Below are 17,756 nucleotides of genomic sequence, written 5' to 3' on the forward strand. Positions count from 1 at the left end.
TCAAACCCCTTTGTAATTTTAACGTCCCCGATCGGGTCACCCCTCAGCCTTCTCTTTTCTAGAGAAAAGAGTCCCAGCCCATTCAGTCTTTCCTGATAGTTGTACCCTCTGAGTAAATTTTTAATTTGCACTTTCCCCAGTGCTTCTGTATCCTTTTTGTAATAATGGAAGCTGGAACTGTGCACAATCCATCATTAATTTAATAAACAGAGGAAGCAGGGCGCATGTCGGTAATGTTACTGAGATTGGACCAGAATCTCCCTGGCTGTAAGCACTGCCTGTTTATTAATGAGCTGCCGAGTCCCTTGTTACCGTGGTGTGTATTGTTTCCTTTAGAGCCCCTCAGCTGTTGCAGCAGGAGACTTCCACCATGGTGGCTGTGAAGATGCTGAAAGAAGAGGCTTCGCCTGACATGCAAGCAGATTTCCAGAGAGAGGCAGCCCTCATGGCGGAGTTTGACCACCCAAACATCGTCAAGCTATTAGGTAACTCCTGCTTTCTGATGCGAAAATAGAAGCTACAACAACAACTTGCATTTATGTAGCGCCTTTAACAAAATTTGACACCGAGCCACATAGAGATATTAGGACAGGTGACCAAAAGCTTGGGTAAAGAGGTAGGTTTTAAGGAGTGTCTTAAAGGAGGAGAGAGGAGCGGAGAGGTTTAGGGAGGGAATTCCAGAGCCTAGGGCCCAGGCAGCTGAAGGCACGGCCATCAATGGTGGAGCGGCGAAAATCGAGGATGCGCAAGAGGTCAGGTTGGGAGGAGTGCAGAGGTCACGGGGGGTTGTGCGGCTGGGTGAGATTATAGTGATGTGGAGGGGCGAGGCCATGGAGGGATTTGAAAACCAGGATGAGAATTTTAAAATTGAGGCGTTGCCAGACTGGGAGTCAATGTAGGTCAGCGAGCACAGGGGTGATGGGTGAACGGGACTTGGGGTAGGGGCAGCAGAATGAGCTGAAGTTTACGGAGGTGGCAAGGTGGGAGGCCGGCCAGGGGAGCGTTGAAATAGTTGAGTCTAGACTGACAAATGTATGGGTGAGGGTTTCAGCAGGAGAGGATGTTATTAGAAGGGAGCCTAATGGGTAAATGTTATTTCGCTCTGCTAATTGTGATAAAGCCTGTGACCCAGTACTTTGGAACCCAGCCCAGAGCAGCCCCGAACAGCATCTTATCAATTTCTATAGGTATTCAAAGTATTTGTAAGAGAAACTGAAGATTTCATGTGGAGTAGCAGCTGTTCCATTCATCTGCAGAATATACAGGGGGGCTAAAACCAGGGTCTGAACTGTTGCCATTTCAAAAGAAGTTGTTCCTTTGCTAGTAATACACAGAGGAAAAAAGCATCAGCAAAACTAATGTTTCTGCAATAGGAGTGAAGGCCAAGCCTTTGCTAGTGATGAGCGCTGTGTGTATATGGCTAATAAATCCATTTGAGAACCCAAAATAACAGATTTGAAAGGTCAAGTTTCGCAGGCTGTTACATTGCCTGAAATACTTCATTAATCCACACAGCTCTGCTGCATTAAATGATCTTCTGCGAGTGTGGTGTCGGAGCGGGAGTAAACCCCTCCCCTTATCTCCAAGTATTTTCTCAGCTCCCCGTCTGTCCTCTCAGGTGGACAGAAAAGATCCAATGGCCACTATTTCGAAGAAGAGCAGGGGAGTTCTCTCCCCTGGGCCAACATTTATCCCTCAACCAACATGACTAAAATCAGATAGTCTGGTCATTATCACGTTGCTGTTTGTGGGAGCTTGTTGTGCACAAATTTGGCTGCCGCGTTTTCCTACATCACAACAGCGACTACACGTCAAAAGTTGTGAAGTGCTTTGGGACGTCCTGAGGTCGTGAAAGGAACAAAAGAAGTCCAAGTTCTTTCCTTCTTTCTTTCTTTTCAATCAGACTGGACCTAAAAGGCACTTCATTTAGTTCAAAGCTGAATGCATTGGGTTTGTTCTTGCAAAATAAGGAAACTTAAGTTGGCAGCAAAATGGGGAAAAATTGTATAATAGTTTTGAAATCTTGGCTAAGAACAGCTTGAATTAACCACAGCCACCATTCCTTGATGACCCATTCACCCCTAGTGGTTTGATAAAGTGTGCAGTGCCAGGAGGAGATGGGCTCAGTGAATCTGACCCTACAGTGTAGGTCACATGAAACAATGACTTGACTGAAAGTGACACGCCTGGGACTAGTGTTGCCACTTGCCAACCCTCCAGGATTGCCCTGGCGTCTCCAGGAATTGAAGATTACTCTCCAGGGCACTGCTCTGAGCAAGACCCGGGAGAAAAAACAAAGGGGCGTTAAACAAAGTTGTGTTTTTTTCCCATTTTCCTTGAACGTTTATTAGTGAGAAAAATATTGGAGATGGGGGAGGGGGAAAGACTGTTTCATCTAATAGTTATGATTAATCCAACTGAGTAACAAAGCAGTCTGTTCCCTTTCCAATTGGCCGTGGGAAGGCAGCGTGCCTGGAGGATGGACCAATGGCGAGAGTGTGGGGGCAGGGCAGTTGGAGACATCTCCAGGAAAACATCCAACCAGAGTTGGCAACCAGACCAGGGACACACCAGCAAATCCTGAAGTCAGCTACTCGCAACTTCTGAAATGTAGTGCAGGGGTGGATGACAATCTAATATCAAGTGATAGGATGAATAAATATAAAACTGCTATCTTTATTTCTTTGTAAAGCCACTTGTTGTAGACACACTGGGAGCCACTTACAACTGCCCATCGCCCCTTTCTCTCTTGGAAAGAACAGGTGGCTGGTAGATGAAAATCAGAGGGCTGGGGGGGTGGGGGGGTGCAGATGGCACTTCGGCCCATGTCCTGCTTCATGTAGTTTTCAGGATGGTCTGTAAATGAGTGAGAAACCCGCTTGCCTGTTTTGGGCCATAGGCTGCTTACATATCCAAAAATAAAATAAAAAGAAAGAACTCATTTTTATATAACATCTTTCACAAACTCAGGACATCCAAAAGCGCTTTACAGCCAATGAAGTCATTTTTTTGAAGTGCAGTCACTGTTGTCAATGTAGGAAAACACGGCAGCCAATTTGCACACAGCAAGCTCCCACCAACAGCAATGAGACAAATGACCAGATAATCTGTTTTTAGTGATGTTGGTTGAGGAATAATTATTAGCCAGGACACCGGGGAGAACTCCCCTGTGTAATGTATGTACCTTTAAGGGGGAGAACTACTTTTTACAGCTCCTGTATCCTGTAGTACCGGCAGTGACCACACCTGTATATAAACCCTGAGTAGTGATCTGTACAGTCAGTTGCAGTTTGAACCCTCATTCAGTAAACACCTGTTGATCGTTCCCTGCAGTCTGTTGTCTGATTATTGAAGGACACAACATTAAGATACACGGATATAACATTGGCGACGACGCAGATTCGAACCTACCTGCAACTCTGCATCACCTCCCAGGGATTCGCTCCTGGAGAACAGTGGAAGGAGGTCGAGTCCAGAAGCACGGGCGTCGACCACGGGTAACCGCCCAGTCATCCAGCGGAGATTTGAGCATCACAGGGGAGGCTGTCGAGAGCCAGGCTTGGCTTTCCGGTCACGGTGGTCCAGCGAAACGGGCTGGCAACAGGTACTGCGCAAACCCTTCCCGGACAGCGGCGGCTAGAGCCGACCGAGCGGCACAGAAAAAGGCCGAGCAGCGTCGACGGAGGAGAGAGGGCAGAACGCACAGGGCGCAGCCGGTGTTCAGGACCGAGCGGCATCAACAGGGAGCGAGACGAGAGAGAGCAGAGCGCAGCCGGTGTTCAAGGGCCAAGCAGCGTCAACGGGGGAGAGAGGCGCGCAGGAAAATGCGAGGCGCTGCCATTGCCATGAGGACCGCAGAGAGCGGCATTGGCAGCAGCGCAGGAGCAGCGCACGAAACCCACAGGCGCTCGCCATTTGCCACGAAGACCGCTGAGAGCGGCGTTGGCAGCAGCGTGGGAGACGCCACTTTAAGCCGCAGCGGGGAAGAAAGGAAAGCGCGGGTGACGCCATTTTAATCCAGTCTAACCACACCCAAAAATGACAGAGTGGCAGTATCACAGCGTTCGACAATGAAGTCGAAGTTTGGACGACATATGTCGAACGCATAGAAGTATACTGCAAGGCGAATGAAGTGCCAGATGACAAGAAAGCGCTGGTATTGTTGAATTCAATGGGTGCAAAAACGTATGGCTTACTACGAAACCTAGTAACCCCAGAGAAGCTAGTAGGAAAGGATTTTGAAAACATAGTGTCAATCCTACAGGACCACTTAAACCCCACACCGCTGCTGATAGCAGAAAGATTTAAGTTTCACAAAAGGAACCAGCATAAAGATGAAAGTAATGCTGACTATTTAACGGAACTGCGCAAGCTATCGAAACACTGCCAGTTTGGAACGGGACTAGCAGATACTTTAAGGGACAAGTTTGTGTGTGGGCTTCAAAGTGAAGGAACCCAGAAACGGCTTCTATCAGAAAAGGATCTTACGCTGGACAAAGCTTTCAGCATTGCAGTATCACACGAAGCAGCAGCACGGGGCGCTGCAGAGATACAACGGAGACCGCAAGAATATGGCATAAATGAAATATCATACGGAACAGTGAAGTGCTATCGCTGCGGCAGAACAACACACGACCATAATGATTGCTGGTTCAAGGACAAAGTGGGCAGACAGTGTGGAAAAGTAGGACACATAGCAAGAGTCAGCAGGTCAGGAAAGAAAACCAGCAGCAAGAAATCTCCACAGGAGAAGTACAAGAAGCTCCATAAGGTGACGGAGAGTAGTTCAGACAAACAGAAAAGTGATACAGACTCCAGAAGCAAGGAGCTGGGTTGTCTGAAACTACATAATGTGATCAAAACGGAGGATCACCAAACTATCTGGGTCATGCTCAAGATAGCAGGAGTCCAAGTGAAAATGGAATTGGACACAGGATCAGCCCTAACAGTCATAAACCGAAGGGACTACAAGCGGCTATTCTCACATATACCCTTGAGAGATACAAAGATTGTCTTGAAGATGTACACGGGGCAAAAAGTCTACCCCAAAGGAAAAATAAGGGTGAACGTTATATATAACGGCAAGGAAACACCAAAAATGGACCTATATGTATTGCCAGATGCAGGACCACCACTAATAGGACGTGAATGGATCCGGAAGATACAGCTCGATTGGCATTCCATACAAGCACTGACTGTAGATGCCAAAAAGGATGACGACGTCACACCTGGACGACTGTCAAAAATGCTAACTGACGCACAAGAAGTGTTCCAGCAGGGACTCGGAACACTAAAAGGCATAACAGCGACGATCAAAATAGAGGAAAATGCAAGCCCAACGTTTTTTAAGGCCAGACCGGTACCTTATGCGATCCGCCCAGCCGTCGAAGCAGAGCTGGAAGGTTTGGAACATTCAGGAGTACTGTCCAAAGTGGACTGCAGCGAGTGGGCTACACCCATCGCTCCTGTAATGAAGAGGTCGTTGAGTAATACGCCTGGGGAACCAAAGAAGGTTCGCATCTGTGGGGACTTTAAGATAACAGTGAACCCAGTCCTTCACACTGTACAATATCCGCTTCCGCGGATTGAAGATATTTTCGCCTCGCTATCTGGAGGGAAACGCTTCACTAAGATTGATCTGGCCCAGGCGTACCTGCAAATGGAGGTAGAAGAAGCCTCGAAACAGTACCTCACGATCAACACTCATAAAGGTCTCTACCAATACAACCAGCTGGTGTTTGGGGTAGCATCAGCTCTCGCTATTTGGCAAAGGACAATGGAACAAGTCCTGCAAGGGATTCCAGGGACCCAGTTTTATTTGGACGGCATCCTGGTCACGGGCGAAAATGACAGTGATCACCTCGCCAACCTGGAGCAGGTGCTCACTAGATTGAAGGAATATGGGCTCCGAGCTAATCGCCACAAATGTGAGTTTTTCCAGAAGCAGATCTCGTATTGTGGCCACGTTATTGATAAAGAGGGGTTACATAAGTCCCCTGAAAAGATTGAGGCAGTAGTCAAGGCTCCAGCACCGGAAAATGTGTCACAACTGAGGTCGTTCCTCGGGCTGGTGAACTACTACCATAAGTTCTTGCCGAATTTGTCTACCATACTACACCCACTGAACACCCTACTGCAAACAGGGGTACCATGGAAGTGGAGCGGTGCTGTCGCACAAATTCCCAGACGGCTCGGAGAGGCCAGTCGCCTTTGTGTCTCGGTCACTAACCTCAGCCAAGCGTAACTACGCCCAGATTGACAGGGAGGCCCTCAGCCTAGTGTGGGGAGTGAAAAAGTTCAATCACTATCTGCATGGGCAGAAGTTCACCTTGCTGACTGACCACCAACCACTTGTCTCCATCTTTAATCCAAAGAAGGGCGTTCCGGTGATGACTGCGCAACGGCTACAAAGATGGTCCCTTTTTCGAGGGGCGCACCAATATGAAATCGAGTATAAGGGCACGAAACAGCATGGAAACGCTGATGGGCTATCACGCCTGCCACTGCCAACTGCGGAGGAAGCACCAGCAGTGGATCCTGTCGAAATATTTCATTTGAGTATAATTGAATGCTTGCCAGTAACTAACGCTGGTATAGAGAAGGAGACCCGAAATGACCCGACACTGTCTCAGGTATATGATTTGACGGTGCAGGGATGGCCAGCACATGGCGACTCACTGTTGCCAGCATTCTCATCCAGAAGAGAACAGCTGTCAGTATGCCAGGGGACCTTGATGTGTGGATCCCGAGTGGTAATTCCACCCAAGTTAAGGGAGAGAGTGCTCAATGAGCTTCACGAAGGTCATCTGGGAGGGGTGAAAATGAAAAGCCTTGCTAGGGCTTATGTGTGGTGGCCGGGGATCAATCAGCAAATCGAGGACCTGACAAAGAGCTGCTCAGGATGCCAGAAGGTCCAAAATGCACCACCACATGCCCCTCTACACCCATGGGAGTGGCCCTCATCTCCATGGCAACGGGTGTATATTGATTTTGCTGGTCCATTCATGGCCTCAATGTTTTTAATAGCCGTGGATGCGAACTCGAAAAGGCCTGAGGTGATCAAAATGTCCTCCACCACCACGGAGAAAACGATTGCAGTCCTACCGATCTTTTTTGCCAGGAACGGCTTGCCAGAGCAGATTTGCTCTGATAACGGACCACAGTTTGTGTCCGAAGAGTTTAGAAGATTTATGAAAAGGAATGGGGTAAGGCATTACACATCCGCCCCGTATCATCCAGCCACAAATGGATTGGCTGAGAGGTTCGTACAAACCTTTAAAAAAGCAGTAACGGCCATGTGCGATGATGACATTCCACTGCAGCATAAGGTGGACAATTTCCTGTTAGCCTACAGAAATGCGACACATGCAGTCACCAACCAGGCCCCGGCCATGATGTTCTTTAACTGAAGGTTCAGATCTCGTCTGGATTTGCTCAGACCAAATGTACGAAGAGATGTTGAGAGTAAGCAATTCCAGCACATCAATGAGAAGCCGACAAGGAGCTTCAATGTAGGGCAACCAGTCTTGGCCCTACTGAACAGAGAAATGGCAACCAGGAATGATATGCACACAGCAGGGGCCACTAATGTACACAGTGGATGTTGGGGAGAACATTGTGAGACGCCATGCTGACCAGATCCTAGAGTCACAGGAACGAGTCAACCCCATGTCTCGGCCATCCGTACCTGGTGAGGAACCCGACGTACAGGTCGCATCTACCTCAAACAATAGCATTGGAAGCTGATGAATCAACTGACGACAGGGTGTTAGAATCGCCTCCGCACCAAGAGCGAGACACTTGGGAAAGGCGTTATCCAGAAAGAATCAGGCAGCCTCCCAAAAGACTGAATTTATAAATAGACTATTTTCAGTTAATGTTGCATGTTAAAAGTGTTAATTGTAATTAGTTTGATATTTAATTGTTAAATGAGTGTTATGGTACTGTGGGCTAGATTTTCAGTTGCTTGCGCCAGCAGTTAGCACCTTAAGAGAAGTGATTTTCGGGCGCTATTCGTCTAGCGCCCGGGCGCAGCGCAGTTTGCGCCCCGCCCCAAATTAAGTTGCCCGTTAGCGCCGGCGCAAAGTTTAGCGGCCGCCCGGATGCGCGCGCAGAAAATGACGTCACATCCTCGTGCAACGCCCTTTGGCCGCCCCGAATCCAAACTTCAGTCGGACCGCCCCATTCTGCGGCTGGCGTCTAGAGCATTTGTAAAATGGAACGCAACACACCCTGGGGAGCGCAAATTTCCTCATCCTCATCCTCATCCTCATCAAGATACACGGATATAACACCCTGCTCTTCTTTGAAATAGTGCCATGGGGTCTTTTACATCCCCCTGATACAAAAGACGGGTTTTTTGGTAGACAACATAGATTGTCAAGGTTCTGTAGTGACCAGGCGACTGCACATGCTTTATTATAATTGCCTTTGTCATCATTTGAAACCCTTTTGCTACCACCTTTGTTTTAGTGAATCATAATTGCCCAACAAGATTGTATCAGTTACTTCAGCCACATACTGCACAGTTTAAATCCCACACAGTGATGATGGCCAGAGATTCTCACCAGTACTCGTGAAGATTATAAAATGGGATTTTTGAGGATCAAAAAGTGGAAAATATAAATCCAGCTCTTAACTTTTAAATTGCCAGCAGCTTCAGGAGAATTCCTGTCCTCACTGCCTAATTGGTTTTGTTTGTTTTCAGCCCCTCCACTGTTCACGCTCTAATAAAAAAAATCAAAACCACAACAATGAATCTATTTAAATGTAGTAGGAATAGTTTAATCAGTGTAATATTAACCATTAACATCACTCATATAACTGAGAAGGAGGCCATTGAGCCCAGCATGCCTGTGCCAGCCATGGGATCTTTTACATCCACCTGAGAGAGCAGACGGGGCCTCAGTTTAATGTCTCATCCAAAAGACGGCATCTCCAACAGCGCAGCACTCACTCAGTACTACACTGGGAGTGTCAGCCTGGATTACATACTCATAGGGCTGGAGTGGGACTTGAACCCACCCACTTCTGATTCAGAAGGCGAGAGTGCTACTCACTTTTTAAATTTTTTTTTAAATTACTTTATTGAACATTAAGAACATTTACAACATCGTGATCATTACATTGTATGATACAAATCAACTCCACCACCCTGCACAGCCATTCCGCCACCACATTTTAACATCAAAACCTGAAGTTTAATTTGTCACCTGTAACATATATTAATTGATTGTACTTTAAAAATTGGTTGTAAAATACTGTCCTTAAATTCCTTTCTGAATAAAACATCCACAGAGCCTTATAATGGTCTTTTAGTTTATATTTAAAATACTCTTTTAGATTGATTCTCCTCCCCTTAAAAAACAGAGCATTCCTTCTTTGCACAATCACGAATCTAGCCAAACTGAACATTAAATTAATTGCCGCTCTGGCAGACTCTCCTGCAATCCCCATCTCAAAATTGAGTCCCACGGGATTCCCATTCTCGCTGTTCGGTCCCCACCCAGCAAAAAAGCTTCACACAACTGTCGAACATAGTACTTAAAGTCATTTAACTGCGGACATAACACCAGTAAATGGGACAGAGTCTCCTCCTGTGTCCCACACATTGGGCAAGTTGCCGCTTCCACTCGTCCAATCTTGCACAAAACCGTCATGGTAAAAATCCGGTTATGAGCCAATTTGAAATCCAGTTCAATCCATTCTGGGCATTTAAAATTCGCCCACACTCCCTTCCAAATCCTGTTGAAGTCCAGCTGTGGGTATATACTCTGCCAAAACTCCTGACCAGCAGGTGTCTTGAATCTCCATTCTCTGAATACCTCATAGAAATCTCGAGTATTACAGTTGTCAAATTGGACTAACTCTCCCCCTTTCTCCAGTACAAAGCTTGGAAAAGCAGGACGCATTTTACTTCCTTTGGAGATTTCCGCATTTATTTCTTCCATCCAATCCTGTGGCATTGCCCTCACAATCTTCTCATACATGATTCCTATTGCTTTTCCTTCTACCTCCTGATCCTCCTCCCACACCATGTCCCTCACTATCGCTTCCGGCAACCAACCTGGAATCACCTCGTATAATACATCTTTCACCGATATAATCCCAGCTTTTATAAAAGCTTGATTAAATAAAACCTCTCCTTCGATGTTGACCCACCTGTTCAAAAATAAGGGCTGTTCTAAAAATTCCTCAGCCCCCTTGGGCATAAACTGCACACTTTTTAAAAATTGAGCCCAAGTCTCTACAACCCCCTTATAAAACCTAGGGAGAAGCTTAATCGATTTCAAAAACATACTATTGTATTCCATATACAATATCCCCTGCCCTCCTATCCCACTTTGTTTTAAAAAATGCTCAAAACAACTCTTCCAAAAACTTGAATTTGACTTCTGAAGAAATCTCTTCACCCATTTGATTCTAAAGGATTTTTTCTTCAAATCAATATCTGGGAAGTTGAGTCCTCCCTGATTTCTCCGTCCAATGATGGTATTGTAAGCCACCAAGGCTGGTTTCCCTTCCCATAAAAACCTCACACAAGCCTCTCGGATGGACTTTTCTGCCCACTCAGGAATATCCTCCACCGTCAATAAGTACCATAGCTTAGATAGCAGGAGAGCAGACACCACTGTCGCTCTTCCTTGCACTTTCAACCACCTTCTTTCCCATCTTCCCAAAATCTTTTTAATTTTCATAACCTTCGGTTCCCAATTTAATCGATCCACTTCTTCCCTGTCTTTCTTGCACCCCATATGCACCCCCAGAACTTCCAAAACCTCCACCACCTTAAAGGGACATTCCCCCAACCATTCCCCCCTACCCCTCCCTGCAACCAGGCATTGGGACTTACTATAATTCACTCTGGCACCTGAAGCTCTACAATATTCCTCCACTACCTCCATAGCTTTCCTCACTGACTCCCCATTTCTCAATGTTAAGGTTGTGTCATCTGCATATTGGTGTATCACCAATACTGGGTACCACAATCCCAACTACACCTTGTTTCTTTTGCATCATGTAACCTAATGGTTCTGCTACCAATGTGTACAGCAGTGGAGACAGCGGACAACCCTCTCTCGCTGATCTCTGTATCGGAAAATACTTAGATAAAAAACCATTACATTTAACACAGCTAAATATGTTTGAATAAAAAATCCTTATCCACTGAATGAAATTGTCCTTGAAACCAAATGCTTCCAAAACCTTCAATAAAAACTCATGAGAGACCCTATCAAAGGCTTTCTCTTGATCTATCTTTAATACATAAGCCTCCCTCCCACTCCCTTCCATGAGTTCTATCGCATCTCGGAGTGAGACCACAGAGTCTGCGATCTCCCGGCCTATGACTCCATAGGACTGAGAGGGCCAAACTATCTCCGGTAAACCTCCTTCAAACGATTTGCCATAACCCTCGCCAAGATCTTATAATCCACATTTAATAGTGTGATGGGCCTCCAATTCTTCAGATCCCGTCTATCCCCTTTATTTTTATATAAGCTAAGCTTATGATACCTCTTCTCATAGATGGGGCCAGGCTTCCCTCAATTTTAATTTCCTTAAAAACTTCTAAGAGCAATGGACTTAAAATCTCGAAAAATTCCTTATAAAATTCTGCACTTAGTCCATCGGACCCTAGGCTTTTCCCCCCCTTCATTCCACTTATTGCTATTTTTATTTCCGCTAATCCTACTTCTTTATCACACATGTTTCTCTCATCCTCCTTTAAACCCTTTTCAATAAAAGCAGTAACCTTCTCCATCTCCAAATTGGAAATGTCTTCTTTAGTATATAACTCTTGATAAAAGCTGCTAGCCACCTCTAAAATCTCGCCACTTTCATGAATGATCTTCTCCCCAACCTTCAACTCCTCAATTAACGATAATCTGTCGCAGCTTCTCTTGCTCTAGAAAATATCTAGTGCACCTTTCGCCCTCCAATGCATCTCTAGCCTTTGCACGGAGAATGGCCCCCTTGCATTTTTCAGCTTGCAATAATTCCCACTCTTCCTTTAACACCCAGAACTTAGTCTCAGCTCCCTTATCCCCTCCGTCAACTGCTTTACAGACATCCGTAAACCTTTTGTTTATATTCTCTTCTCGATGCTGGTTAGCTGCCGCCCTCTTTTTCCCATAACGTACCGAAAAAACTTTTACCTCATATTTGAAATTGTCCCACCAAACTCTTCTTTCTTTCAAGAACAAAAGTTCCTTCTGAGCATTCTTTATTATATTTATAATCCCTTCTTTATAAGCACTTTCCTTCAGGTATTGATTGTTTAAAATCCACACCCCTGAACCGATCTTAACTCTGCTGTTCCTAATTCTAAGAACCAAAGCCGAGTGATCACTAAAAAATACTGTTTTATAATAAATCTCCATCACCTCCGAACTTAACCCTTCCCGCATTAACATAAAATCTATTCGGCTCTGTTTTAAAACATCACCCACCCAACCTGCTCTGGAGAACTCCCTTTTTATGGGGTTCCGGTCCCTCCATAAGTCTCTCAAATTTAAATTTGCCATCATTTTTACAATCATCCCTCTGGAGTTATCCTCTTTAAAGGTCATCTGGGCTGAAATGTCCATCCAAGATAAAAATACATTAAAATCCCCCACTATACAAGGATTTTCCACCTCTGCCACTTCAGTGAATAACCCCCGAAAAAACTCGCGACGCTTGCAATGGTCGTTCGGTGCATAGATATTAAAAAGGTCACAATTAAATCCCTCCAATTTTACCCTTAGCCGTAAAAATCTCCCCTCAGTGTCCTTGTCCACCAAGGCAACATTCTCTTCTATGGACGGACTCACCAAAACAGCCACCCCTCTACGGTTATTGTTTGCACAACTTGCAAACACCTCTCCCTTCCAAACCTTCTGAACTCTTTCTAGAATATCCTCATCCCAAAAGGTTTCTTGCAGACACAACAAGTCCGTGCCTTTAAAACCCTGCAACAACTGCTGCAATTTCTTCTCACCCCTCAGTCCTTTCACATTGATCGCGACCAATGTAATCATGGCTCCAAAGAAGGGAAATATGCCCAATAATCTCCCCATCATTTAATCTCTGGCTCTTCCCTCCTCTCATGCTCCTTCTCAACTTTTCGGGCAGCTGTTGCTTTTTCCTGCCGCCTCTGGCTCTTTTTCCCCTCCTTTTTGATCCCTCCCTGCTGTTTCAGCCTCTTCCTTGCCTTAACTTTGGGCCCAGGAGCTGCCCTTTCTCCCTCCTTCTGCCCCTCGCTAACCTTTCCCTTTCCACATGATGCCACCCCATCCCCGACTTCCATGTCTCTGTCCCCCTCTAATTCCTCACACTCAAGCTCTTCTGCAACCCCTTGTGCCTGCTCCCCGTCAGATACATAATCCTGCTCCCCGTCAGATACTTCATCTCCCATAGAGAGACTTCCTGCTATTGCAGTTTCTCCCAATGTGCCGCCCCCTTCGACCACATCTCCACCTCTGACCCTTGCACCTTGTTCCCTCACTCCATGGGACAATGGCGCACCTAAATTGTTCCCTTCTGACGTCTCTATCTCGCCGGTCCCATTCTGCTGTCCCTTTAAGGCTCCTGGCTCTTGCACCCTCTCCCCGCCCTGCCCCCTCCCGCTCACCAAAATACCCGACTCCCCGCCTCTCCCCAGAGCACTCACTTCCACCACACACCCCGCGCCGGCCTCCTCTTCCCCCGCAGACACCAGACTCCCCAGGGGGAGCCAAACTGCACGAAGGCTCGAGTCTGCACTCGACCCTTGCTGCCCGCTGCTGTCTTTGTTCCCCTCCATAGCACTCGCCGTGTTTTCCGCCATCTCCATCTCGATCTCCGCTCCGCCAACCTCTGCCTCTTCCTGTGCTCCTTTTCCCTTCATTTTACCGGCTGTGACCTCCGACTGCACCGCACCTCCGGCCGTTCCACACTCCTCTCCTGCTCCTTCTCCCATCTCCTCATCACTCATTTCGCTCCCTTCTGCCACACACTCACAGCGGGCGGGGCCTTTACGACACACCCCACAGCTCTCCGCCTTGCAGCTCCGCGCAATATGTCCCGACTCACCGCAATTGTAACAATACAAATCAGGACAGTTTCTCACGAGATGGTCATGTCCCAGACAATAGTAACACACCTTTACTTGGTTATCGTGCAGCACACGAAAGTACTGTACTCCTTCCAGTGTCTCGCACTTCATACTGTAAGGCAAAGACCTCACCCCCTCTGGGAACCGCACCTTTACATACCGGGTTCCGTCTGCTACCCGTGTTCCCGGATAGTACCTCCTCTTTATTTCGGAACAGATTTTAATGTCCCACGACTCCAACTTTTTGCTCAGCACTTCGTCCTCGATGTACACAGGCAAGTTCAAAAATGAAACCACCACCTCCTCTGAATATAGCAGAGTCACCTCCAAAAATTTCTCCCCAACTTTCAGACTGAGCAGCAGTTTTTCCACCTCCTCACAGCCACTGACCGTCACCTCAAATCCCACATTTGGTTTTGGTCGGCAGGCAGAACAGCTTCCCTCACCACAGTCCTCATGAACTGCCTGGATTATATCCCAGGCTCGAATCTTCTTATTTTCACATTGCACCACCACCGTATTTTCTTTACCAAACCTCCTGAGGTCCCGGCCCAAATCTTTGGGCCTTTTTTTTCCCCTTCCCACCACAGTTTCTTCCCTAATAAAATTCCTCTCGGGAATATTGTCCTCTGAGGGGCCCGGCACTCCGGACCCCTCAGCAGCCATCTGGCTGTTTTTTGTGGGCCAAAAAGGCCCTAAAACCTGAAAACAACACCCCAAAACCCTCCACCAACTTTTTACAAAACTTCCTCCAACACCCAGCTGCAATTAGGCAACCAGTCACACCTGGCTCACTCCTAGCCCCTCCCACCTAGAGCGTGCTACCCACTGAGTGACAGCTGTCAGGTGTGCAATTATCCCCATGTGATTTATGTGCTCCAACCTGCTGACCCTTTACACCCACACACTAGAACAGGAAAATCTACCCTCCTGGCTCTTACGCATAACTTGATGAAGCTTGATGAAAATTGGACACAGACTTTCTCGCTCTTTTGTTCCCCGAGAGTTTAACCAACGCCCAAGGCTGTTTAAATTGGCTGACTACTGGCTCTGCAGTCTTGGGGGGATTGAAGTAGATTGCACATGCACAAGGCAATGAGAAGACAGAGGAGTGAAAGGATGGCGAAGGGTCATCAACCTGAAACATTGGGCTGGATTTTACCAGCCCTGAGGAGGTGGGTTTGGAGGCAGGACTGCTGGGAAAATGGGAAAAATTGGGAGCGGGTCCCAACCCACCTCCGAACCATCTTCCCGTGAGGCGGGTCCCCTTACTCGCGCAGGGACCCGTGTCCCAGCGGCGGGTGGGGGATTAGAGCCAATTAACTATCTGTTAACAGGTAGTTAACAGGCAGTTAAGAGGCTTTTCACCATTTTATGCCTGCTGATACGGGCTTCCCGACGGCGGGAAACCCCGCCAGGGTCAGCAAGGTGAGCTGTGGGTCTGCGGCAGTGTAAGTGTGCAAATGACAGCTACAGAGGTAGTGTGATGGGTGCAATGGTGCACAGGTAAGTATGGCAGGTGAGAGAATGTAGTGAGAAATATTTTTATTCTGTTTATATATATCTGCAGGAGACAAGATTTGATGTTTCTGTGAAGCCTCATCTGATCGGGAGAATTGACAGATGGCTTCTGCAATCTCACATGCAGCTGCCATCTGTTTTCTCCTAAGGAGAGAGTTATTGGCGAGCCTGGGTGCAAGGGTTCACCTTTGGACAGCGATTGTCAGTGTTTGACAGCACCTCAATGCTGTCGAACACTGACAAATCATCTGTCAAAAAATGATGGTGCCTGTCCCTTTAAGAAAACCAGCAGATGAAGTGTCATGCACTGACATCATCTGACACCAGCTTTCCCTTAATTGGCCGGCAAGGCCAATCAAGGGAAGATAGCGGCTGTTCGTCAGACGTCGCTGGGGGTGGGACTAGAACCCGTAAACCTGCATTCCCCCTCCCAACGCGCCTCCTCAGGTAAGATCGCAGCCGTTAACTCTGTTTCCCTCTCTACTGATGCTGCCTGACCTGCTGAGTGTTTCCAGCATCTTCTGTTTTTATTTCAGATTTCCAGCATCCGCAGCATTTTGCTTTTGCATTGAGTGAGAGAGGATGCTTGGCCTGAACTGGAATTGAGTGAACACTAAGGGGTAGAAAGAACCAATTTTGGGGATCAGCGTCCTGCGCCATAAGAATGCCTGAAAAATCATCCGACCCGATATTGCTCATCTTTACGCCTCTGCTGCCTAACCCAGGCGATAGACCCCTTTCATACACTAATGAGCCTGTTTTAGGACCCCTCGGGGTAATTGGGCTGTCCTGAGTGGGATAGGCATTAGGCCTTCTCTGCTCAGGTTTCCCAGGCGTGGACGGGGCCTAGCAAGTGACCGCCACCAAAAGTAGGTAAGGTTTTTTTTTAAGTTTGATGTGGAGACAGGAGGAGTGAGACGTAAGTAGAGAGAGTTTGACCTGAACTCGAGATTGGTTCTGAAGGGCCGTTCCTTTGCAAGGAGCAAGTACAGGGGCAGGGAAAGGAAGAGGGGAAGAAAGAACAAAAGGGAAGGTCTGTGATAGGGTGGAAGGCAGGAGAGATTAAATGACAAAAGGGATGATGGCGCAAGGCAAAAAGGGATGGTAATGGGACAAGTAAAGAAACAAAAGATGGGTCTAAAGGAGCTGAAAATAGAAACAGCAGAAACAATACCAGAACCTACTGCTCGAAAAAATAGGAACAGTGGTTATGGTCTGAAATTGTTGAACTCGATGTTGAGTCCGGAAGGCTGTAAAGTGCCTCATTGAAAAACGAGATGCTGTTCCTCGAGCTTCCGTCGAGCTTCATTAGAATAGTGTAAGAGGCTGAGGACGGAGAAGCTAGATTGGGAATCGGAGAATTAAAATGACAAGCGACCAGAGTGCCTGGATTCATTTGAGCCCTTGTATTATGGCAGGACATCGGAAACTAGTGGGCCAGATATTACGGTCCCTACGGGTGTGTACGCACTGTATACTCACCCGTAAGGACATCGGAAATGCTGGTTTCAGGCATGCATTGCGCATGCGCTGGAAACCGGCATTTCCGATCTGTCAAGAAAGCTCTCGAAAGATCCTCCGGCTGCCTTGGAGCAGGGCCTCTGCAGGTGGAGAGTTCCGTTTTTTGGAGACCCTCCGCCCGCAGAAAACACTTACAATTCTTGCGCCTGGTAAAAGCAGGCGCAAGGCCTGCTTTTACCAGGATAAGAGTTGAAAAGAGTAAAAAAAAAATTCCACTGATTTATCATTTAAAAATACTTTAAAGAAAGGTAAGTTTATTTTTAGCCCCGTTAAAAACTTTAATTATCTTTTTCAAAAATTTAAATTTTTGTTTAAAATAGTTAATTTATGTAATTTATAGTCATTTTAAAAATGTGGTTTTTTTTAAATTTATTTGAATTTTTACTATGTTTTGGGGGTGATCTCTATTCATACATTTGACAGGTCTTCCTGTCAAATCAATTAATGGAGATTCCCTTCTCTGAATGGCTCCCCATGGCCCACGTGATCCCAGGGATGCTGTGAACCGCCTGTGCCTCTGGGATACGTGGGCCCTGTGCACCGGCAGTTTGGAGAAGCCCAGCAACGGAACTCTGCGCCTCCAGGGAGCCCTCCGGTCCAAGCGCAGATTTTTCCAGATCGCAGCCCTCCGCCCGCGGGA

At 46.9% G+C, this 17,756-nt stretch overlaps 1 protein-coding gene across 1 annotated transcript in view; it reads left to right on the top strand.

Annotated features, from left to right (window-relative positions):
- Window positions 1–17,756, top strand: part of musk (muscle, skeletal, receptor tyrosine kinase) — a 216,861-nt gene that overhangs the window by 188,279 nt on the left and 10,826 nt on the right. The window contains exon 16 of the mRNA XM_085992850.1: window positions 337–485. Coding sequence (XP_085848976.1) covers window positions 337–485 — 149 coding nt within the window. The remainder of the gene's footprint in view (window positions 1–336; window positions 486–17,756) is intronic.

This window comes from Somniosus microcephalus, chromosome 1, assembly GCF_052327205.1.
Source record: "Somniosus microcephalus isolate GS21.2 chromosome 1, FLI_Smic_1.0, whole genome shotgun sequence".
Classification (NCBI taxonomy): domain Eukaryota; kingdom Metazoa; phylum Chordata; class Chondrichthyes; order Squaliformes; family Somniosidae; genus Somniosus; species Somniosus microcephalus.